The following is a 24,863-nucleotide window of genomic DNA, read 5'->3' as shown; positions in this document are numbered from 1 at the left end:
CCTCCCTCCTCCCCTCCTCCCTCCTCTCTCCTCTCTCCTTCCTCTTTCCTCCTCCAAACAACAACAGCCTTCCAGACGCGCCGTCCTTTCCGATACTTTGAGGGTCCTCTTCCTCTCCAACAGACGCAAACCGGTACGTCGTGTTGTCATGTTGGTTTCAGTTTGTAAAGGAGCAGAATTCAACTTTGGACAATCTTTATTATGTATTTATTATGTATTTATTATGTATTTATGGCCCTGTGGGTCCATACGCGTAAGACACGCAGGACTCCTCAAACGTGTTAGTTGATGAAAGGAGAGTGAAACTTGTTGGCATCTTATCGGGGGAGGAAACGTGTATTTCAGGCGGGTGTTAATGAATAAAAAATAAGACTTAATAGATGGAGTGCGTGAGATTTGTGTTAATCAATCCCAGATGGCCCACGGACTTCAGGGCTCAGAGCCGCTCATGGAAGCTGGAAACAATATTACTAGAGTACACGTTGGGGATCATAATGAACTATACCTGTTGTAGTATTTGACTCTTTTTTTGGAGTGAATTTGTTCTGCCCTGGTTCCTCCTCACCTTCCTCATATGTCCACACATTAGTGTCATTAGCGTACTTCTCTTTTCAGAGCATTGGTGACACACATCTCTACAAACCAGTAGCACAGCTTCAAAGAAAGGCTCTATTCTATGACACCACAAACTAAAAATAATAGAGGTTTCAATTATGAGACGTTTATGTGCCTTTGTGTTTATCATGTGACGATGTTGCCTTCAAGGGGTGCTTGTTAATACAAGTTGTCCTGGTGTACATGTAAACTGCTTTAAATGTATATGTATATAGTAAAGAAAAAACTAACTGTAATATTTGTTTATGTTTTATAATATAAAAGAATAGTATTGTCAATCTATCTTTATCAGATATAATTATCAAATCTCAATATGTGACTCAAAGTCAGATTCTTCCGGTAACGGGTTAAGTGGGTCCACGGTTCTCAGGGAGGTTCTTCCGGTAACAGGGTGGCTCTCGGCCATTTCTCTCCTTCCTCTTTCCTCCTCCCCTCTTTCCTCCTCCCTCCTCTCTCCTCTCTCCTTCCTCCTCCCTCCTCCCTCCTCCCTCCTCCCTCCTCCCTCCTTCCTCCTTCCTCTTTCCTCCTCCCTCCTCCCTCCTCCCTCCTTCCTCCTTCCTCTTACCTCCTCCCTCTTTCCTCCTCCCCTCCTCCCTCCTCCCCTCCTCCCTCCTCTCTCCTCTCTCCTCTCTCCTTCCTCTTACCTCCTCCCTCTTTCCTCCTCCCCTCCTCCCTCCTCTCTTGTCTCTCCTCTCTCCTTCCTCTTACCTCCTCCCTCTTTCCTCCTCCCCTCCTCCCTCCTCTCTCCTTCCTCTTACCTCCTCCCTCTTTCCTCCTCCCCTCCTCCCTCCTCTCTCCTTCCCCTTTCCTCCTCCCCTCCTCCCTCCTCCCCTCCTCCCTCCTCTCTCCTCTCTCCTTCCTCTTTCCTCCTCCCCTCCTCCCTCCTCCCCTCCTCCCTCCTCTCTCCTCTCTCCTTCCTCTTACCTCCTCCCCTCCTCTCTCCTCTCTCCTTCCTCCTTCCTCTTTCCTCCTCCCCTCCTCCCTCCTCCCCTCCTCCCTCCTCTCTCCTTCCTCTTTCCTCCTCCCCTCCTCCCTCCTCCCCTCCTCCCTCCTCTCTCCTTCCTCTTTCCTCCTCCCCTCCTCCCTCCTCTCTCCTCTCTCCTTCCTCTTTCCTCCTCCCCTCCTCCCTCCTCTCTCCTCCCTCCTCTCTCCTTCCTCTTTCCTCCTCCCCTCCTCCCTCCTCCCCTCCTCCCTCCTCTCTCCTTCCTCTTTCCTCCTCCCCTCCTCCCTCCTCCCCTCCTCCCTCCTCTCTCCTCTCTCCTTCCTCTTACCTCCTCCCCTCCTCTCTCCTCTCTCCTTCCTCCTTCCTCTTTCCTCCTCCCCTCCTCCCTCCTCCCCTCCTCCCTCCTCTCTCCTTCCTCTTTCCTCCTCCCCTCCTCCCTCCTCCCCTCCTCCCTCCTCTCTCCTCTCTCCTTCCTCTTTCCTCCTCCCCTCCTCCCTCCTCCCCTCCTCCCTCCTCCCTCCTCTCTCCTTCCTCTTTCCTCCTCCCCTCCTCCCTCCTCCCCTCCTCCCTCCTCTCTCCTCTCTCCTTCCTCTTACCTCCTCCCCTCCTCCCTCCTCCCCTCCTCCCTCCTCTCTCCTCTCTCCTTCCTCTTTCCTCCTCCCCTCCTCCCTCCTCTCTCCTCTCTCCTTCCTCTTTCCTCCTCCCCTCCTCCCTCCTCCCCTCCTCCCTCCTCTCTCCTCTCTCCTTCCTCTTACCTCCTCCCGTCCTCCCTCCTCCCCTCCTCCCTCCTCCCCTCCTCCCTCCTCTCTCCTCTCTCCTTCCTCTTTCCTCCTCCCCTCCTCTCTCCTTCCTCTTACCTCCTCCCTCTTTCCTCCTCCCCTCCTCCCTCCTCTCTCCTTCCTCTTACCTCCTCCCTCTTTCCTCCTCCCCTCCTCCCTCCTCTCTCCTTCCTCTTACCTCCTCCCTCCTCCCTCCTCCCCTCCTCCCTCCTCTCTCCTCTCTCCTTCCTCTTTCCTCCTCCCCTCCTCCCTCCTCCCTCCTCCCCTCCTCCCTCCTCCCTCCTCCCCTCCTCCCTCCTCTCTCCTCTCTCCTTCCTCTTTCCTCCTCCAAACAACAACAGCCTTCCAGACGCGCCGTCCTTTCCGATACTTTGAGGGTCCTCTTCCTCTCCAACAGACGCAAACCGGTACGTCGTGTTGTCATGTTGGTTTCAGTTTGTAAAGGAGCAGAATTCAACTTTGGACAATCTTTATTATGTATTTATTATGTATTTATTATGTATTTATGGCCCTGTGGGTCCATACGCGTAAGACACGCAGGACTCCTCAAACGTGTTAGTTGATGAAAGGAGAGTGAAACTTGTTGGCATCTTATCGGGGGAGGAAACGTGTATTTCAGGCGGGTGTTAATGAATAAAAAATAAGACTTAATAGATGGAGTGCGTGAGATTTGTGTTAATCAATCCCAGATGGCCCACGGACTTCAGGGCTCAGAGCCGCTCATGGAAGCTGGAAACAATATTACTAGAGTACACGTTGGGGATCATAATGAACTATACCTGTTGTAGTATTTGACTCTTTTTTTGGAGTGAATTTGTGCTACTGTCAGACTGTTTTAAAAGTAAATGTTATGACAATGTTATACCGCTTTCGGCCACCGGTGGCAGCATTGAGCGCAATGTCGCTTCAGTCCGTGAGAAGCGAAGAAGAGGGCGTCACCCCGACATATTTACTGAGACCTCCGCAGTCTATCGGGGTGTTGTCACCCCGCACGCCGCCTGACAGCCACTGTCCCCCGGGTAGGTCGCACAAAGAAGTCCTCAAACGGCTGTTTCTTCTCCTTTAACGCTACTTCCGGGTCCAGGGAGATGGACCACGTTCTGCGCTCAGGTTCAAGTGCAGTGTGGGTTCTGCAGTGTGGGTTCTGCAGTGTGGGTTCTGTAGTGTGGGTTCTGTAGTGTGGGTTCTGCAGTGTGGGTTCTGTAGTGTGGGTTCTGTAGTGTGGGTTCTGCAGTGTGGGTTCTGCAGTGTGGGTTCTGTAGTGTGGGTTCTGCAGTGTGGGTTCTGTAGTGTGGGTTCTGTAGTGTGGGTTCTGCAGTGTGGGTTCTGTAGTGTGGGTTCTGTAGTGTGGGTTCTGCAGTGTGGGTTCTGTAGTGTGGGTTCTGTAGTGTGGGTTCTGCAGTGTGGGTTCTGCAGTCGGGTGTTTAACTCATTCCAGTCAAGGGCTTGAACCTGAAATATATAATATATGTGATTCCATATTGAAGCTGTGAATAAACACACGTGACCTCCATACCTTAACGAACCAGTTACACTTATAAGCTCATAAAGTGCATCCGGCACACTCAGGTTTTATGAGCTCAAACTAATGCAGTATGAATACAACAGCCATGCAAAAAAAAAACTCATTCTACCTTCACAAGAAAGTTTTTAGTTCAAACTCTTTTTAAAGAGGCGTTGAATCAACATAATGGTCATTTTTGAATGTCCACACTTTCTTGTCTCTTCCGGTCCGCAGCAGCCATCAGGATGTCTGTGACCATGACCAAGGCTGAGGGGGTGACTGTGTTCACCATGACCTCTGACACCCACAGTGTCCTTCCTCCACTGTGCCAAATCCTCAAAGGCCTCTGTTACAGCCCGGTGTGCTGCTCTGTGTCTCAGCACCTGAAGGCGGCCCAGAGAAACTCCCAGTCAGTCCTGGGGGTGAGTGGCAACCTTAATGATGTCTTAAATTGCTCTGTTGACTTCTGCTTGAAAGGTTTATGCTACATTACATTAAAAAAATCAAAATGTATTTAGTACTTTTCCTTTCCCCACTCAATTCTGATTTGAGTAAACCATTTGTTTTGGTGAAATAATTCAAAAGCAGCGCAAGCTGTTCTGAATAGCTTTAGATACCTGCATCTACAGAGAAGGTGGTCCAGTAACCGTTAACAGTATGTTCTGCACAGCACGGTTGTTCTCCAATAACTCAAACGGGGTCACCTGGTAACTGCAGTCGTACCGTGCAGGTGTTTGTCATTCATGCCGCGTTTCCTCCTCTGCAGGCTCTGCACATTATGGTTGGGTTGCTCAACATCGGCCTTGGAATGATCCTTATGTGCAGTCCCGGTGGCGCTTGGTGGATTATGCGTGAAACCATGTATCCTGTGTGGATCGGAGTATTGGTAAGCAAGAGGATGTTGCACTTGTTCTTTTGTACACACCCCAAACTCACTTTAACCTTTTGAAAACCATTATAGTTACACTGTGTAAAACATTCCAATAAACATGAGCAAATATATTGATGACTAATATTTATACATCTGAACAAAAGCACATATGGGTTGCCTTTATTATAACACCAACATTATTCAAATAGCCTTTGTGGTTGCTGAGATGCACCTTTTTTAGTTTGGCTATGTTATTTCGAGCAGAAACCTAAACAATAGGTCTGTTTTCAAAAGGTTAAAGAAATGAAAATAAATCCACCAAAGAATGGATTGGTATCAGATTAGAGCCAAGCATATATTAATTGTACCATGTTTTGACGACCTTACATAATTCTGCCTGAAGCCGAGTGGCATCAATATTATATGGATGTCGTGATATGAGACTAGATATCGTCTTGGGTATTGTAATATGGCATGTTGTCATTTCCTGGTTGTAAATGCTACATTACAGTAAAGTGATGCCAAAGTGATGTAAAGTAAGTGTTCTTGCTGTTCCTTTATTTGCTTTTACTTACTTTGTTATTTTATCCACATTACCGATGACTATTTGTCAACCCTGAAATATTGTCATAGAATTGATATCGAGGTATTTGGTAGAATATAAGATATTAGTTTCTTTGCCCCGCCCACTGAGTCAAAAATAGAAGACACGTATGAACTTTTTACATGTTTACATTTTTGTTGGTCTTTTCTCTCACTAGATTATGTTGTTTGGCATCTTTGGCATTTTGTCCGAGAAGTGCCCCAGTCCATGTCTGGTGAGTAGTTCATCCTCATGCTGTCTATTTGATTTGATTGTCAAGGTGTCTTATTTTAATAAGACAAATACAATGGAGGAGAGTTTTTGAATGGAAGTGGTATTTGTGAGGGAGTCCCTGCCCCAAAGCAGGACTCTCTGGGTCTTGTTCACAAGTGAAGTTTAAATGGAGCATGAGATGGACAGCTGGTTCGACGCTGTGGTAAAGAGGGAGCTGAGCCCGGAGGCAAAGCTCTTGGTTGACATCTGACCAGAAGGCCTCCTAGACGTTGGCCGAGTAGCAGGGGGTTCTCTAAGGAAGGAGCAGCACACCAAGCGGTGCAGGTAGATCATCTGTGGCTGTTTGAACTTCATGAGAAGGAATGGTGTGTTTTTGTGTCTCGCATTGTAGATCGTCGTCAATGTGATGCTGAATCTAGCAGGAGTTGCTTTCTCCATTGCCGCCATCGTACTCTACAGCATCAATATAGCAACCACGAGGCTGTGGGGGATGTGTACAAAAGATTATTCTGACTACTACTCACGCTATGAACAACACTTCACGACTACTGTCTCTCCCGGGGAGAACTACATGTTGGAGAAGTGCTTGGAGGCCAAAACACTGGCTCTGGTAAGTGTGGATAAGTGTGGAAATTGATGTGTAAGACGTATATTCTTTATGTATTTATTATTATATAATAATATATTATATTATATAATTGTAAGTCTGATTGCCCCTCATAGACATCAAAGCACCAGGACCACTATGGGATGCTTCATGCATCAAAAATGCATCAAACCGTGTGACCTAAATGTGATTTAAATACTATATTAAATATGATCAAAATAACGCATGTGCTACATGCATGATTACAAAAACATTGGCAGCGGAAATCTAGATATCTCCTAATCAGACCCGTAATCTCCAAATAGGAAGTCATAATTATGATGAGGTCGCCGTTTCTTTTTGCCTTTTGTGAACACGATGCGGCTCGAAATCAAAGCCAATTATGAAATAGAAATCAGAGTGTTGATGATATGAGCCGAGTAAGAACAAATATATTAAAGTGTACGCGTCCCTCCAGATTCTTTTGAGAAGCATGACCGCTCTGCTGATCGTGCTGTCCGCCCTGGAGCTTTGCCTCGTCATCAGCTCTGCCGTCTTGGGGATCAAGGCTCTGAAGAGAGGTGGCATGGGAGAAAAGGAGGTGAGAGCTTTCAAAATCACAGTGTTTCTGCACCATTAAAATATATATATATATACTTTACTGATATAATGTTTCTCTCAATAGAAGATGGGTGACCCAGAACACTACAAACCTCTGCTGGAGGAAGTCACCAGTCAACCCACAGCCTAGAAAACTCTGCGTTGTGCTGTCAGTTACCAGGAACTATAATCCTGTGCACTTATACTTTTGATTCTATGTGCTAGAATTTTGATGATTTACACAAATTCAGCCCTTGTGGTAGTTTTTTATAATAGATCGTATATGCTACTATCCATTTCATCCTTTGTTGAATGTTTAAACTGTTCACGTTGATTCTGACTTTCTACCGGGTAATGTGCCTTCTGTTCAGCTTGTTTGTAGGTGAAAGGGAGGCTCATACACATGTGTGTGTGTGTGTGTGTGTGACGGACACACACATTCATGCTCTTGTTTGCCATTTTAAGATATAAAACTATTTTTTCACATATATTTTGGTATATTTCTGCTTTGTATTTTACATTCAATCTACAAAGCGTGGCGGAAGAATTGTATCAGTTTAATATTGTATCAGTTTAATATGTAGTTTTGCTCTTGACGTACAAATAGAAGCGGTAATTATAAAGTGTGGGGTTTAAAGGTAATTATATTCCCCCTTATTTGAAATGCTATTTCTGTTAAAAAATTAAATAAAAGTTCAATAAAAAGATTATGTGAAGGAACCTCATTTTATTGGTTGTGTTCAGAGCTTTTACTGTGAAGGAACCTCATTTTATTGGTTGTGTTCAGAGCTTTTACTGTGAAGGAATCCCAACCCAACTGATAAGAACATCCTGTGTTTCTGGGTGCTACTCAGGAGTATGTGAGCCCAACATGTGGCTCCCATCTGGAGCTCGACTGGCTCCTGAACTGCTCCTGTGTATTAATGTCAATACATTTCATCACGATGGGCAGGCGGCTCCCTTTAAGGCGTATAGCACGGACAATAACAGGTGACCACGACATGCAGCCGGAACTATTCTGCATCGGCTGTGGACAGACCCCGAGGTGCACACTGACTCAGTTTAAATTAAAAGTGTTAGCAAGATTTGGGGCATTGTGGGTGCCAATCACTAGATGGAATGAGTTCATTAGAAATATGACCTCAAACTTAATATTTCAAAAGGGCTTTCTCCATTTATCTACCCTCTCTTTAAACACTGGGACAAAAAGCAAAGATGAAAGTTTATATTTTTTTAATTAAAGTGCAGGGTTGATTTTTCATTTATTTTTTACAACTGATAAAGAGGAATCACACCCTGACCTATCGCACAGCCTTGTGTGTGCGTCTTTGTTGTTGTTGTTGTTGTTGTTGTTGTCCTTTTAAGGCTTAAAGGACTAAAAGAAAACACACCTGGCTGGTAAAGCCACTTCATGTTCACTCTTCTCAGTTTCTTCCTCTGGATTCACAGATCAGGTGTGTGGTTGCTGTCATGTTTAATCTCACAGGGAATTTCCAGTTTGCCCAGTTTGTTGAACACAAACACACCTGGCCCGTTGTAACTTACTCGTCATGCTGGAAACATTCACAATTATAACCTCCATGATGGCTGGATTGCAGGACTGTTGTCTGGCCACTAGGTGGTGCCCATTCTCTAACATACACACCCTCTCGCACATTATGCTGTCTTTCCTCTGTACATGTACACTCTTATTTTGAGAAGGGAGCAAGCTCTACTTTATCAAATACTGATATTATACATAGATATATATCTATCTATATCAGGGGTCTCAAATTCAATTTACCTGGGGGCCGCTAGAGTCTGGGTGAGGCTGGGCCGCATCAAGTTGTAAAAAAAAAGTACAACTGATCCAATCTTCTCAATCTTTATTAATAACAATTCAGAACATGAATGGGCTCTTCAGAGTATTAACGAACATAAACGGTTCTTCAGAACAGGAACGGTTAAACGAGTTCTTCAGAGTATTAACGAACATGAACGAGTTCTTCAGAACAGGAACGAACATGAACGGTTCTTCAGAACATGAACGGTTGAACGAGTTCTTCAGAACAGGAACGAACATGAACGAGTTCTTCAGAACAGGAACGGTTGAACGAGTTCTTCAGAACAGGAACGAACATGAACGAGTTCTTCAGAACAGGAACGGTTGAACGAGTTCTTCAGAACAGGAACGAACATGAACGAGTTCTTCAGAACAGGAACGGTTGAACGAGTTCTTCAGAACAGGAACGAACATGAACGAGTTCTTCAGAACAGGAACGGTTGAACGAGTTCTTCAGAACAGGAACGAACATGAACGAGTTCTTCAGAACAGGAACGGTTGAACGAGTTCTTCAGAACAGGAACGAACATGAACGAGTTCTTCAGAACAGGAACGGTTGAACGAGTTCTTCAGAACAGGAACGGTTGAACGAGTTCTTCAGAACAGGAACGAACATGAACGAGTTCTTCAGAACATGGGCGTCTCTTGTCTACTCCTTGCTGCCAGAGACCTGGCAGTGCTTCCTCTCACACAGCTGAGCCACATTGGGCTTGAGAGAGGAAGCAGTGGAGACCCTCAGTCTGGCTTGAAGATGCTCATCACTGACATTTCACGGATTTCAATCCGATGAAAGTGTTTGAAAATCGAACGCTGCACTTACGCCATGCACGCCGAATTATAGGGGGCTGGAAGTCACACACTTAGGCTGGAGAAACCGTAACCGCAAACTACTTTCGGATGCGGTATTTCCGCGTTGACCGGTGTTACGGTTTAACAGGAGACCGTGTTAACTGGCGACTTTTCATGTATAGCGGTCCTCGTGAATGCCGCTTGGTTTAATTTTGTAATGAAGTGTCAACCCCTCTCATATATATAATAATATATACTATTTTGAAAACTTACTATTGCAAACCTCAAGGCGTCTTCTAGTGATCGACCCGAGACTGGAACATGTGGACGTGACAGAGGCACCTGTTCTCATTTAAATTACAGCAGGTGCCTCGAATGAACTTGTTGATTCATGTTGAATTCCTGTTGCACAATAGTTCCACACACTCAGAGTGGCTTAAGGCAGAGCTGCAGATATGTCTGTGTTGTTCCTGTGTTTACAACCTGGAATCATGAGGCGTAAGAAGTCTGAATGATGAGGCGTAAGGTCTGAATGATGAGGCGTAAGGTCTGAATGATGAGCCGTAAGAGGTCTGAATGATGAGCCGTAAGAGGTCTGAATGATGAGGCGTAAGAGGTCTGAATGATGAGCCATAGGAGGTCTGAATGATGAGCCGTAGGAGGTCTGAATGATGAGGCGTAAGAGGTCTGAATGATGAGGCGTAAGGTCTGAATGATGAGGCGTAAGAGGTCTGAATGATGAGGCGTAAGGTCTGAATGATGAGCCGTAAGAGGTCTGAATGATGAGGCGTAAGGTCTGAATGATGAGGCGTAAGGTCTGAATGATGAGGCGTAAGGTCTGAATGATGAGGCGTAAGAGGTCTGAATGATGAGCCGTAAGGTCTGAATGATGAGGCGTAAGGTCTGAATGATGAGGCGTAAGGTCTGAATGATGAGGCGTAAGAGGTCTGAATGATGAGCCGTAAGGTCTGAATGATGAGCCGTAAGGTCTGAATGATGAGGCGTAAGAGGTCTGAATGATGAGCCGTAAGGTCTATATGATGAGGCGTAAGGTCTGAATGATGAGGCGTAAGGTCTGAATGATGAGGCGTAAGAGGTCTGAATGATGAGCCGTAAGGTCTATATGATGAGGCGTAAGGTCTGAATGATGAGGCGTAAGAGGTCTGAATGATGAGCCGTAAGGTCTGAATGATGAGGCGTAAGGTCTGAATGATGAGGCGTAAGGTCTGAATGATGAGGCGTAAGGTCTGAATGATGAGGCGTAAGGTCTGAATGATGAGGCGTAAGGTCTGAATGATGAGGCGTAAGGTCTATATGATGAGGCGTAAGGTCTGAATGATGAGGCGTAAGAGGTCTGAATGATGAGGCGTAAGAGGTCTGAATGATGAGCCGTAAGGTCTGAATGATGAGGCGTAAGGTCTGAATGATGAGGCGTAAGGTCTGAATGATGAGGCGTAAGGTCTATATGATGAGGCGTAAGGTCTGAATGATGAGGCGTAAGAGGTCTGAATGATGAGCCGTAAGGTCTATATGATGAGGCGTAAGGTCTATATGATCAGGCGTAAGGTCTGAATGATGAGGCGTAAGAGGTCTGAATGATGAGCCGTAAGGTCTGAATGATGAGGCGTAAGAGGTCTGAATGATGAGCCGTAAGGTCTGAATGATGAGGCGTAAGAGGTCTGAATGATGAGCCATAGGAGGTCTGAATGATGAGGCGTAAGAGGTCTGAATGATGAGGCGTAAGAGGTCTGAATGATGAGGCGTAAGGTCTGAATGATGAGGCGTAAGGTCTGAATGATGAGGCGTAAGAGGTCTGAATGATGAGGCGTAAGAGGTCTGAATGATGAGCCGTAAGGTCTGAATGATGAGCCATAGGAGGTCTGAATGATGAGGCGTAAGAGGTCTGAATGATGAGGCGTAAGGTCTGAATGATGAGCCATAGGAGGTCTGAATGATGAGGCGTAAGGTCTGAATGATGAGGCGTAAGAGGTCTGAATGATGAGGCGTAAGAGGTCTGAATGATGAGGCGTAAGAGGTCTGAATGATGAGGCGTAAGGTCTGAATGATGAGGCGTAAGGTCTATATGATGAGGCGTAAGAGGTCTGAATGATGAGGCGTAAGAGGTCTGAATGATGAGGCGTAAGGTCTGAATGATGAGGCGTAAGGTCTGAATGATGAGGCGTAAGAGGTCTGAATGATGAGGCGTAAGAGGTCTGAATGATGAGGCGTAAGAGGTCTGAATGATGAGGCGTAAGGTCTGAATGATGAGGCGTAAGGTCTGAATGATGAGGCGTAAGAGGTCTGAATGATGAGGCGTAAGAGGTCTGAATGATGAGCCATAGGAGGTCTGAATGATGAGGCGTAAGGTCTGAATGATGAGGCGTAAGGTCTGAATGATGAGGCGTAAGAGGTCTGAATGATGAGGCGTAAGAGGTCTGAATGATGAGGCGTAAGAGGTCTGAATGATGAGCCGTAAGAGGTCTGAATGATGAGGCGTAAGAGGTCTGAATGATGAGGCGTAAGAGGTCTGAATGATGAGGCGTAAGGTCTGAATGATGAGGCGTAAGAGGTCTGAATGATGAGGCGTAAGAGGTCTGAATGATGAGGCGTAAGAGGTCTGAATGATGAGGCGTAAGAGGTCTGAATGATGAGGCGTAAGAGGTCTGAATGATGAGGCGTAAGAGGTCTGAATGATGAGCCGTAAGAGGTCTGAATGATGAGGCGTAAGAGGTCTGAATGATGAGCCGTAAGGTCTGAATGATGAGGCGTAAGGTCTGAATGATGAGGCGTAAGGTCTGAATGATGAGGCGTAAGGTCTATATGATGAGGCGTAAGGTCTGAATGATGAGGCGTAAGAGGTCTGAATGATGAGCCGTAAGGTCTGAATGATGAGGCGTAAGAGGTCTGAATGATGAGGCGTAAGAGGTCTGAATGATGAGGCGTAAGAGGTCTGAATGATGAGGCGTAAGAGGTCTGAATGATGAGGCGTAAGGTCTATATGATCAGGCGTAAGGTCTGAATGATGAGGCGTAAGAGGTCTGAATGATGAGCCGTAAGGTCTGAATGATGAGGCGTAAGAGGTCTGAATGATGAGGCGTAAGAGGTCTGAATGATGAGGCGTAAGAGGTCTGAATGATGAGGCTGTTTACAGGTACAGCTCCCGAGGCCAAGAGCAACACTCAGGATTGGAGGCTGATACTTTTTCAAATTAGCAGGACAATATTTACTGAGCACCATTATTATTACCACTGAAACCCCAACTTCACGAGACTTAAAAGTGCATGTGAAGTTCATGTTTTCATACATGGAATATGATATTTACCGTATTTCACATATGAACTGTCCAAATACCTCACATTCATATATGTGAATTCATGGGTAATGCATGTTACCCATGAATATGTTTCCCATAGATGTCGGAGTCACTGCTTTTACAGTCTGAAAGCATCTGAACGAAGCCTTGGGTTACATTCAGAATACCAGAGCTACCTGTGATGCCCTCTAAAGCTCCACAGGAGAACGTCTGCTTGCTGGGTCATGCCTTGGTATGTGAGGAGGGAGGCCAGAGCATCACAGTGACAAGGGGGAGGAAGGGTCCATCGGGCTGAGTGGAACCATGAGGACTATAGTCAAGTCATTACAAGAAGTTTGTGCTTTAACATTTCATTATTTATGGCTCTCAGTTTACTAGCGACACAAATAAAAAACCTTAAAAACTGAATGAATGGACTTCTGGCCACATGGGAGCTAACTGTAAATATAACATTGACAGGTTATCAACCAAAAACCCAAACTGTTGGTCCACGGTAAAAAACATTGAGTAGAGCAGCTTTGCCAGGAGCCAATTAAAACAATTAAATGGAAAAATAAACAAATGATTGACATTTTGTAATCCAGCAAGGTCATCAACATATTGATAACTGATAAACTTCATTGAGTTTTGTTTTGATCATTTTGAGCTATTTCAGGTTTGAAAAGTGAAGCCAATGCCATGAACTTCCATTCTTCATCGTCGCCATCAGGGCGTCTCTCTTGATTTATTCCCTCAGTAAACATTGTAAACAGGATTTATGGTCTCAATCTCTAGTTTCAAGTCTTCTTTAATACAGCATGATGTTCATTTAGTAAATTCTGGTCCCATTTAGAGTCAAATACACCATAAAGCAGGGTGTGCTTTAGGGCGGGGCTACCTTGTGATTGACAGGTCGCTGCCATGGCGTTGTCCAGTCTGGGAGTCGTCCTAGAACTTTAACCCTTTCACACTGAGTTTTCAGTTTGTTTTTCTAAAAATGTCTTAATCAGCGCTCTGTTGTGGCTTCACCCTCTCGTGTCACTTAAAGTTGCAAAAAAACAAGATGGTGACAACAAAAACCAAGATGGCGACGGTCGAAAATGCAGAGCTTGAGGCTTCAAAATGGCCGTCCACAAACCAATGATGTCACGGTATCTACGTGCACTTTTATATATACAGTCTATGAATGGGTACCAAACATATTTGTTTCTTATTCTTAAAATAAGATTGAGTCAGAGCCTGAGCAGACCATGAATCTCAGAAAACTGGCCCCTCCCAAGCACCATCTGACCTGAACCATCCGATTCAAATATGTGAGGAAAAAAAAAGTATTTACCCAAATGACTGCTATTCTTATTGCATTAAGGCAGAGTTGAGGCAGAGTTGAGGCTTACTGAGGTGGCGGGGGGCAGCACAATGTCTTCCTGCAATACGGCGAAAGCTTTCGTTGCCACGTGATGTTTTTTCTGCGTTCCTGAGGTCAACTGACGGGCCGGACTCAATGCGGGGCTGTGTGGCCCAATCATATTCATGGTCGAGTAATTCTGGTCTGATTAAAAGCATCACTATTCCAATGTGCTGTGTCAGCAGCCCCTTCACCCCACCTGGGCGTAGACACTGGCCTGTAGCAGCCTTTCAGAGACAGAACCACTCGTACGTAAATGACTCTATTGGTTAGTTCTGCTGTACTCGTTTACTCCTGCACAACCATTTAGAGTCAACGTTTTGTAGTTGCATACGTTTAGATAAATATGGGTTAAAATACTCATTGGCAGCATTGGTGGGGACCAAAACCAGAGCTAAAAGACAGTGGATATTGGACTGGTAGTCATCAGCTGGCCATAAGATGAGATGACTCCATATGAATGATACTGTGGATCTTTAATCTGCTGGACGCGTAAATATGGAACTGTTTGCTCAAACGTTTGTCACATCAACTTAAAACATGATGATCTCTTGTCCACTTTCCCTAAACGCCCAGCATATAGAAATATATCCAGAATATTGCCATATTGCAGATGTTTGTCAATGAGGATAATTTTCAGGCTTGTTTTTCCACTCAAAGTTGCTGATGAAGCATTTTGTGGCCTCGGCTCTCTGAGCATTGACGTAACTCGGTCACTTGCCAGTGGAAATTTGGGAAGCACTTCCATTGGCAAACAGGTATCAGACAACAAGCCTGATTTGGTCATTTGAGTATTTTTCCTGACATCAAAAGACTGTCTGTGTGACAGTTTGACAAACTGCAACCCAAAAGCACGACTCCGAGACCGGGGTAACAAAGATGAACGTCTTTACTTTGTACAGGCGGGGTCAAAACAGGCAGATCAGGAAGTGAGACTAAAGTAATGCTGGAGAGCTCGGCACGAAAACACAAGACAATCTGGCAGAGGACAAGTGAGGGGACCTAAGGAGTGAGGGACTAACGAGGGGATGGGCTGCAGGTGAGATGAGTAACAGGTGAAGGGAATGAAGGACGATTCACACCTGGTGAAGGTGTGAATGACCGGGTCTGAAATGACATGAGAGTTAATTAAACTAGAAAACAGAATGAAAACACTAATAAGAAGGGGAATTCGTGACAGTCTGAGCCCCCCAAATTGTGGTCAAAGTTCCTGCTATTATTACAGTACTCTTTATATTTCATATGCTGGACTGTTTTATTATTGTGCACCTGTTGCACGTCTTCCAGGGTTTGCTCGTCCGTCTCTTTACAGTCTGTTGAGACTGTATAAATAAATTGAATGACCTTGAATGTGTCGGCGTAGATACAGAGATACAGAGAATATGTGGCACTAGACCACAGACTCCCAACCTTTCTTTTGGCTTAACATTCATAAACTAGTCAAAGTCATCTCACAACCCTTAGTTCCCCTGTAAGGTTACATATTCCAATGAATTTAAAGAGAGTTTCACCTCCTGAGATCGTTTTAACACGTTCTACATTTCTTAAGAACTGGAACTACACAGCATTTCACAAGAATAGAGACAATGACCAGATAAACCTGTTCTCTTCTCCTCCTTGTTTCCTTGTTACCTTGTTTCCTTGTTTCCTTGTTACCCGTCTTATGAGCCCTCAGATTGATCTCTGGAGCTGTTGGGGGATGCAGACCACCAGGGTGGGGCTGGGTTGGACAAACCAGTGTGCTTTGAACAGCCCCGTCTCTGAAAAATAAAGTTCCCATCCAATGAAATTGGTTTCCCGATGTCCACATGGGGAGGAGGGTGGGTTCAATATACAGTGTGAACCACATGTTTTAAACTGTTTAAATATGAGTCTGTAATCTGGGGGACTAAACATTTCCCTCATCCTATACTATACTAGTTTCCTCTTTCATTGTCAATTTGATTTATTTTGCTTTTTTGTCACAAAAGGTCAGAGGTCACATTCAGCCTGAGTTCACTGTGTTGGCCTTTACAGAGCTTTAGATGATCAGATCCCCTTACAGGGAGGAGGTGCTTGTGGTCTACGTACATCTTTAAATCTAGGTTTAACTATAAGGTGGAGGCGGCTCTGGTTTAGACTTCCTGAGAGCCTCATTGGAGCACAGGACGGTCCCGTCCTCTAGGCTCACGGATCATGTGGCCTTCAGGTGGCGTAGCAGATCAGTGTGTGTGTATGTTGTGCAATCTTATGTGCGAAGCGGGGGCATAGTCTCTCAGTTTCAGGGGGGTCAGTTAGCAGGTGTTCTTTATCTGACACGATGTGCAGACAGTTCGTCAACACAGGAATCACTCCTTCGAGCAGCCTCCTGCTCTCTAGTCCCTGAGAACTGTGCGGAGGAGAGTCTACGTAGCGTTATGTTCGTGTGCTTATTTCTAAACAGCGTCTATTATATGCCGTGTGACTATTCTAACCAGCGTGTCAAGGCCTTATTATGTGCCGGGTGTCTATTCTACGTTTCTAGGTATTTCATTCTCAACAACGTACATCTTTAAATCTAGGTTTAATTAGTGACTTTTCTTTGCTTCCGTTTAAATGTCCAATCCAAGAACTCGTAGTGAAAATACATCGAGACAAATATCTTGTTTTCTTTTGCACTTGTTGGTTTCCGTTCAGGGCACGTGACCCCAAGCGTGACCCGGCAGCCTGAGTCTTTAAACGCCGAAGATAGAAAAGCCACAACCACACGATCATAGAGCACGATGGGTGTTTCCAAACAAGCTAACCAGAATATCCTTTTCCTCTTCTCTTTTTTTCTCCCTAAGATGTGAGACATCTCCACAGAGCAGTTGGGTGTCACACCCTCCGCTCTGTGACTCCTCAGTGGAACTGTGCATTTAGCTTTCAAGAGAAAACGGATTAAGGGAACAGCTTTTTTATTAAACAGCCCACATATTTGGACGAGTGGAGTAACCACAAATATTCACTTTGAATGAATGTAATAGATATGTGTATTCCTGTCACCACGCAGTCAGAGGTGTGTGTGTGTGTCATAACAAGCAAACTGTGAGTCAGTCACAACAATAAACAGACAAAGGATGATGACTTTGTTTATGACTTTGTTTATTTGGAAGATGTATGACATTCATTGATTTTGAATCTGAGACACTGATAATCCAAAATGTACTGTATGAAAATAGAAATAATCAAAAACAGAGCAAGATGAACATTTTATCAATAATTTAGTATTGATAACGACAGTAAATACGTGGCGTGTTTGGGTCAAATAGTCAAAAGTAGAAAGACATTATTAAACGTATAGGTGATAACATGTAAACAATATACAAAGAACTCAGTGGTGTCTGACCTTGTCAACAAGTAGTGTTGATGTTGGACACATTCTGATCAAAATAAAATCACAACCCATGATTGACCTTTTTTCCAAAATTCAACAAAGGAACTCTTCCACCTTTGAGCAGGTACCACTTCCCCGTTTGTGTTGCAGCACCACATAAAGCCGTGGCTCAAGCGCAGCTCCGCTAGGCATCTGTACGCGGTCTCTAACCCTCGGCATGTTACACATTATTTCTCTGGAAGTCAACAACCCAAAACAAAACAACCACGTCCTCCTGAAACTTACAGCGAAAACACACTCGTGGATCATATACCAGAATTCATCAGCAACTGTGAACTTGCAGATTATTACGTTACACGATTGAGCAATTTCATAACAAAAAGAGACATATAATATAGCCTGAAGAAAGGGGCTGAGCTCTTCTGCCCGTTAAGCACAGCTGTGTGGGGTCAAAAGGTCATGAGTCTGTTTATGTGACATCTACTGCATGTCCGTCCTGGGAGAGGGATCCCTCCTTCAGGTTTCCTCCTTTCCCCCCCAATCAAAGCTGTTTTCTCCTGATCTAAATCAAGGGTCTAAGGATCGAGGGCGTCACATGTTGCACTGATTGTAAAACCACTTAAGAAAAATGTGTGATATTGGACTGTATATATAAAATTGACCTGATTTGATGCACCCAGACTACAATAAACTAACAGTTAACATCTCTAAATACTGAATCAAGGCACACACTGTGTAGTATATGAAGGTAAGGCAGCGATAGACTCTGCATATCCGTGTAAATAAGAAGTAACCTACAAACTGAATGGTTGACTTTCCGCGTTAAACACTTCAGGCGCAGTGAGCGCAGACGTAGACGTTATTGTGCTCCTCCCAGTAGTGAAGCTCATCCTTGAAGCTCCAGGAGCAGGCCAGGTCTTTGCTGGTTGTTGTGACCGTGTGGACCACGCAGGAGCCGGGCAACTTCTCATGCAGGAACTCGGCTACACCCATCACCGTGGGCTTCTTCTGACTCTGGATCAGCTGCTGGATGTGATTGCCGTCCACAGGCTTGGGCGAGGAGCTGTAGGACACCCAGATGTTTAATTCCTTATCGGATGAATCCACCTGGAAGTGACTCTTCTCAGTCAGGCAGTGGTAATCCTTCTTGTTGGTACAGATGCCTGAAGGGGGCCGGAAGATACGCACGGACCAGCCCACCCAGTCATACTTCTTCTTCAGTTTCTCTATGATAGCATCAGCTAGCACCTTGTTGGATAAGTTTGGCTTGTATATCGCATTCACCAGGCGATCGGAGTCTATCTCGGCCTGTTCGGGGAAGGTGACGATGCAGTCTTCAATGACGACGTTCATTTTGAGCTGGACGGTCTTCATCTTCTCGCCCCAGTCTTTCAGAAGCGCGTCCTCCTCGTCGTTCCCCTTCAGAGCGGCGTGGCCCAAAAGAGCGATGAGCCCGATGCAGAAGAGCTTCTTCAGCCTGGCGCAGAAGTCCTCCACCGGCCGGCGACTCTTCTCCTTGTAGTTCAGCATGATGTCGAGCACGGATTGCCCGGAGAAGTTATCTCCCGTCACAGAGTTGTAGAGGGTGATCAGGTTTTTGTCACCGCCGGTCTTGCCAAAATGATCCAGGAAAATCTTCTTCTTGACCTCCCGGGACTCGGGTTTGGCGTTGAGGATGTCCATGTACTTCCTGAACAGGTTAGTGATGTTCTCCTCCACTGGGAAATACACAGCATCCAATCCGCTCTTCTTGATCTCCTCGTTGATGCGCTGCATCTCCTCGGAGACCCCCTCCAGACCATCTCGCACCTTCTGAAACTGCTCCTTCATGAACACCGCCTCTTTGCTTTCCACATTGTTCAGAGCCAGTTTAATGATTGGGGCGGCGATGGAGAAGATGGGGAAAAGGTCGCCGACAATGCTGGCCAACACTTCAGCTCCACTTTCAAACACTTCCATCACAGTCTCCACCATGTCCTTCCTCTCCGCTACGAACTGCTGCAGCTTGCTTGCCATCTTTGCTGATGTCTCCCCAACTGATTTTAATAAGATAAACATATTGACATGGTTAGAAACAGTCTGTGATATTTAAGCAAGAAAAACTCCTCTAAGAACAATCAAACGGTAAAGAACTGAACACAAGTGAGGCAGAAGGTCTAAGACCTTTTAGTTTTACAGACAGAAGCAACACATGTTGGTTCTTCTACTTACGGTTCTGCTTCAGTGTTAGACTGCGGCCTGCCTCCTCTTAGAACACAGCAACAACTGATAAGGAAAGAGAGAAACAGCCAAGTTAACTTCAGTGCCGGCTGAAGGCCACACCCAGTGAGCAATGACTCGGCTTCTGCCAATCAGCTTGTAGCTCCGTCACTTCGAGCTAAACCCTCTACGAAGTCACGACTGTTTGCTGTGCTGGCTCCTCATTGGTGGAACGAGCTCCCCATTGACATCAGGACAGCAGAAAGTCTCTACATCTTCCGTCGCAAACTAAAAACACATATTTTTTTCCGACTATACCTTGAATAGGGAAGGTAGCGCCGTAGTAGCACTTTGGTAGCACTTAAATGTCTCTTACTGATAGCACTTTGTTGTTTAACACTTTAGTAGCACTTAAATGTCTCTTACTGATAGCACTTTGTAGTTTAGCACTTTAGTAGCACTTAAATGTCTCTTACTGATAGCACTTTGTTGTTTAACACTTTAGTAGCACTTAAATGTCTCTTACTGATAGCACTTTGTAGTTTAGCACTTTAGTAGCACTTAAATGTCTCTTACTGATAGCACTTTGTAGTTTAACGTTATTGAAGAAATTGTACTTGCTTGATTCTTGTTGTTCTGAGTTTGGACTCATGGTTTAATGCACTTATTATAAGTCGCTTTGGATAAAAGCATCAGCTAAATGACATGTAATGTAATGTAACGACTCAACAATGCAACAGATACAGAGATACAGAGAATATGCGGCACTAGACCACAGACTCCCAACCTTTCTTTTGGCTTAACATTCATAAATTAGTCAAAGTCATCTCACAACCCTTAGTTCCCCTGTAAGGTTACATATTCCAATGAATTTAAAGAGAGTTTCACCTCCTGAGATCATTTTAACACGTTCTAGATTTCTTAAGAACTGGAACTACACAGCATTTCACAAGAATAGAGACAATGACCAGATAAACCTGTTCTCTTCTCCTCCTTGTTTCCTTGTTACCTTGTTTCCTTGTTTCCTTGTTACCCGTCTTATGAGCCCTCAGATTGATCTCTGGAGCTGTTGGGGGATGCAGACCACCAGGGTGGGGCTGGGTTGGACAAACCAGTGTGCTTTGAACAGCCCCGTCTCTGAAAAATAAAGTTCCCATCCAATGAAATTGGTTTCCCGATGTCCACATGGGGAGGAGGGTGGGTTCAATATACAGTGTGAACCACATGTTTTAAACTGTTTAAATATGAGTCTGTAATCTGGGGGACTAAACATTTCCCTCATCCTATACTATACTAGTTTCCTCTTTCATTATCAATTTGATTTATTTTAACTCGGCTTCTGCCAATCAGCTTGTAGCTCCGTCACTTCGAGCTAAACCCTCTACGAAGTCACGACTGTTTGCTGTGCTGGCTCCTCATTGGTGGAACGAGCTCCCCATTGACATCAGGACAGCAGAAAGTCTCTACATCTTCCATCGCAAACTAAAAACACATCTTTTTTTCCGACTATACCTTGAATAGGGAAGGTAGCGCCGTAGTAGCACTTTGGTAGCACTTAAATGTCTCTTACTGATAGCACTTTGTTGTTTAACACTTTAGTAGCACTTAAATGTCTCTTACTGATAGCACTTTGTAGTTTAGCACTTTAGTAGCACTTAAATGTCTCTTACTGATAGCACTTTGTTGTTTAACACTTTAGTAGCACTTAAATGTCTCTTACTGATAGCACTTTGTAGTTTAGCACTTTAGTAGCACTTAAATGTCTCTTACTGATAGCACTTACTGATAGCACTTTGTAGTTTAGCACTTTGGTAGCACTTAAATGTCTCTTACTGATAGCACTTTGTAGTTTAGCACTTTAGTAGCACTTAAATGTCTCTTACTGATAGCACTCTGTAGTTTAACGTTATTGAAGAAATTGTACTTTCTTGATTCTTGTTGTTCTGAGTTTGGACTCACGGTTTAATGCACTTATTGTAAGTCGCTTTGGATAAAAGCGTCAGCTAAATGACATGTAATGTAACGACTCAACAATGCGAAGGGAATCCAGCAGTGATGGAGGGCCGGTCCGTGTACGTTTTGTTCATTTGTTTTATGGTTCATTCGAAAATACGGAAATGCCATCGTTTCTTCGTTTTCTGTTTGAAACCAAAAACGGGAAAACTTAAGTGCTTAAAACGAATGTCAAAATAAAAGCCAGTGATAGATGTTCTAAATTACAATCTTCTATGAATCAAACGCATAGCAGGGTAACATTAGAAGAACATTAATTATTAAACAGGAGTAACAGACTGTGTCTGATCTCCCGACTCCGTTTGTTAACATGTTATAAGTGCACCTCACACACGGTTACAGAAGTGACGACAGGCAGTTTAATATTCATTCCCATATATGTACACAGCAAGAATCAACTTTTCAATTAATCGTTGTATTCTTTAATGCAACTCAGTTCCTAATATAGTTTAATCAAAGTAATGTGTGTGTGTGTAGTTGCTGTTAACATCATATTTATATTTCCACATCATTGTGCTGTTTCTGAGTGAACACAAAGCAGAGCCTGTATGAGGAGACGCAGAGTAAAGGGTTTACCTTTCTACCAGCAGATGGCAGTATACCATACCTCGTTGATTGATTTGTCACTTAAATCCTGCATTGAATGGTTCAGAAGAGGTCAGAGGGGCAAGATGAGAAGATATAATGTTGGTCAAATGCTGTGGTCCAAATGCCATTGAGAAACAACAACTTTGACTAAATCTCACAAGAGCACAAACCAGATGAATTGGTTCTATTGACTTATTTGCTACCATGTTACCGGTCTCGTGACCTCTCAGTGACCTCTGGAGCTGTAGGGGGATGCAGACCGTCAGACTGGACTTGGGTTGGGAACCAATGCAACAGATTACCAGTTATTTAGCATGGCACTGTCTCATAAATATGAAGTTCCCATCCCATAACACTGGTATGCAGAAGCCTGCTTTTGGAGGGGGGCTGTTTAAAACTGTTAAACTGTGACTGTAACCTGAGGGGATCTTTAATCTGCTGGACACGTAAATATGGAACTGTTTGCTCAAACGTTTGTCACATCAACTTAAAACATGATGATCTCTTGTCCACTTTCCCTAAACGCCCAACATATAGAAATATATCCAGAACCTTCTAAAAGTTCTTCCCATATTGCAGATGTTTGTCAATGAGGATAATTTTCAGGCTTGTTTTTCCACTCAAAGTTGCTGATGAAGCATTTTGTGGCCTCGGCTCTCTGAGCATTGACGTAACTCGGTCACTTGCCAGTGGAAATTTGGGAAGCACTTCCATTGGCAAACAGGTATCAGACAACAAGCCTGATTTGGTCATTTGAGTATTTTTCCTGACATCAAAAGACTGTCTGTGTGACAGTTTGACAAACTGCAACCCAAAAGCACGACTCCGAGACCGGGGTAACAAAGATGAACGTCTTTACTTTGTACAGGCGGGGTCAAAACAGGCAGATCAGGAAGTGAGACTAAAGTAATGCTGGAGAGCTCGGCACGAAAACACAAGACAATCTGGCAGAGGACAAGTGAGGGGACCTAAGGAGTGAGGGACTAACGAGGGGATGGGCTGCAGGTGAGATGAGTAACAGGTGAAGGGAATGAAGGACGATTCACACCTGGTGAAGGTGTGAATGACCGGGTCTGAAATGACATGAGAGTTAATTAAACTAGAAAACAGAATGAAAACACTAATAAGAAGGGGAATTCGTGACAGTCTGAGCCCCCCAAATTGTGGTCAAAGTTCCTGCTATTATTACAGTACTCTTTATATTTCATATGCTGGACTGTTTTATTATTGTGCACCTGTTGCACGTCTTCCAGGGTTTGCTCGTCCGTCTCTTTACAGTCTGTTGAGACTGTATAAATAAATTGAATGACCTTGAATGTGTCGGCGTAGATACAGAGATACAGAGAATATGCGGCACTAGACCACAGACTCCCAACCTTTCTTTTGGCTTAACATTCATAAATTAGTCAAAGTCATCTCACAACCCTTAGTTCCCCTGTAAGGTTACATATTCCAATGAATTTAAAGAGAGTTTCACCTCCTGAGATCGTTTTAACACGTTCTACATTTCTTAAGAACTGGAACTACACAGCATTTCACAAGAATAGAGACAATGACCAGATAAACCTGTTCTCTTCTCCTCCTTGTTTCCTTGTTACCTTGTTTCCTTGTTTCCTTGTTACCCGTCTTATGAGCCCTCAGATTGATCTCTGGAGCTGTTGGGGGATGCAGACCACCAGGGTGGGGCTGGGTTGGACAAACCAGTGTGCTTTGAACAGCCCCGTCTCTGAAAAATAAAGTTCCCATCCAATGAAATTGGTTTCCCGATGTCCACATGGGGAGGAGGGTGGGTTCAATATACAGTGTGAACCACATGTTTTAAACTGTTTAAATATGAGTCTGTAATCTGGGGGACTAAACATTTCCCTCATCCTATACTATACTAGTTTCCTCTTTCATTGTCAATTTGATTTATTTTGCTTTTTTGTCACAAAAGGTCAGAGGTCACATTCAGCCTGAGTTCACTGTGTTGGCCTTTACAGAGCTTTAGATGATCAGATCCCCTTACAGGGAGGAGGTGCTTGTGGTCTACGTACATCTTTAAATCTAGGTTTAACTATAAGGTGGAGGCGGCTCTGGTTTAGACTTCCTGAGAGCCTCATTGGAGCACAGGACGGTCCCGTCCTCTAGGCTCACGGATCATGTGGCCTTCAGGTGGCGTAGCAGATCAGTGTGTGTGTATGTTGTGCAATCTTATGTGCGAAGCGGGGGCATAGTCTCTCAGTTTCAGGGGGGTCAGTTAGCAGGTGTTCTTTATCTGACACGATGTGCAGACAGTTCGTCAACACAGGAATCACTCCTTCGAGCAGCCTCCTGCTCTCTAGTCCCTGAGAACTGTGCGGAGGAGAGTCTACGTAGCGTTATGTTCGTGTGCTTATTTCTAAACAGCGTCTATTATATGCCGTGTGACTATTCTAACCAGCGTGTCAAGGCCTTATTATGTGCCGGGTGTCTATTCTACGTTTCTAGGTATTTCATTCTCAACAACGTACATCTTTAAATCTAGGTTTAATTAGTGACTTTTCTTTGCTTCCGTTTAAATGTCCAATCCAAGAACTCGTAGTGAAAATACATCGAGACAAATATCTTGTTTTCTTTTGCACTTGTTGGTTTCCGTTCAGGGCACGTGACCCCAAGCGTGACCCGGCAGCCTGAGTCTTTAAACGCCGAAGATAGAAAAGCCACAACCACACGATCATAGAGCAC

The 24,863-nt window shown here is 44.5% G+C and overlaps 2 protein-coding genes across 8 annotated transcripts; one reads left to right on the top strand and one right to left on the bottom strand.

Annotated features, from left to right (window-relative positions):
* Positions 1-38: 38 nt before the first annotated feature.
* On the top strand, positions 39-17,053 carry LOC117728143 (transmembrane protein 176B-like). Of its 6 annotated transcripts, XR_004609092.1 has the most exons (9): positions 2,646-2,744; positions 3,225-3,356; positions 4,076-4,263; positions 4,608-4,727; positions 5,474-5,530; positions 5,921-6,139; positions 6,594-6,716; positions 6,801-7,138; positions 17,040-17,053. XR_004609092.1 is itself a non-coding variant. In XM_034528902.1 (8 exons), exons 2-8 carry the CDS (start codon positions 3,236-3,238, stop codon positions 6,864-6,866), a joined length of 894 nt encoding a protein of 297 aa, XP_034384793.1. In that variant the 5' UTR covers positions 39-133; positions 3,225-3,235; the 3' UTR covers positions 6,867-7,203. The 6 variants fall into 6 exon arrangements, 5 of the variants coding, with proteins under 5 accessions (XP_034384793.1, XP_034384798.1, XP_034384797.1 ...); XM_034528902.1 differs by lacking the exons at positions 2,646-2,744; positions 17,040-17,053 and adding an exon at positions 39-133 and having other exon boundaries at positions 6,801-7,203; XM_034528905.1 differs by lacking the exon at positions 17,040-17,053 and having other exon boundaries at positions 2,644-2,744; positions 6,804-7,425.
* Positions 17,054-17,108: 55 nt separating this feature from the next.
* LOC117728140 (protein rapunzel-like) lies at positions 17,109-23,779 on the bottom strand. 2 transcript variants are annotated; one of them, XM_034528899.1, is made up of 3 exons: positions 23,756-23,779; positions 19,569-19,622; positions 17,109-19,393 (listed from the first exon to the last, which is right to left on the bottom strand). In XM_034528899.1, the coding sequence occupies exon 3, from the start codon at positions 19,371-19,373 to the stop codon at positions 18,189-18,191; it is 1,185 nt and encodes a 394-aa protein (XP_034384790.1). In that variant the 5' UTR covers positions 19,374-19,393; positions 19,569-19,622; positions 23,756-23,779; the 3' UTR covers positions 17,109-18,188. The 2 variants fall into 2 exon arrangements, with proteins under 2 accessions (XP_034384790.1, XP_034384791.1); XM_034528900.1 differs by lacking the exon at positions 23,756-23,779 and adding an exon at positions 20,566-20,778.
* Positions 23,780-24,863: the final 1,084 nt, after the last annotated feature.

Source organism: Cyclopterus lumpus, chromosome 25 (genome assembly GCF_009769545.1).
Source record: "Cyclopterus lumpus isolate fCycLum1 chromosome 25, fCycLum1.pri, whole genome shotgun sequence".
In the NCBI taxonomy this organism is placed as follows: domain Eukaryota; kingdom Metazoa; phylum Chordata; class Actinopteri; order Perciformes; family Cyclopteridae; genus Cyclopterus; species Cyclopterus lumpus.
The sequence above is the reverse complement of the archived record's forward strand: the minus strand, read 5'-3'. Positions and strand labels throughout refer to the sequence as shown.

Excerpts from the sequence above, each read along its gene's own strand:
- LOC117728143 (XM_034528904.1), top strand. The coding sequence starts at position 3,236 with ATGTCGCTTCAGTCCGTGAGAAGCGAAGAAGAGGGCGTCACCCCGACA. Across the intron at positions 4,728-5,473 it reads CTGTGTGGATCGGAGTATTG|ATTATGTTGTTTGGCATCTT; the intron begins GTAAGCAAGAGG and ends TTCTCTCACTAG. Across the intron at positions 5,531-5,920 it reads AGTGCCCCAGTCCATGTCTG|ATCGTCGTCAATGTGATGCT; the intron begins GTGAGTAGTTCA and ends CTCGCATTGTAG.
- LOC117728140 (XM_034528899.1), bottom strand. The coding sequence starts at position 19,373 with ATGGCAAGCAAGCTGCAGCAGTTCGTAGCGGAGAGGAAGGACATGGTG.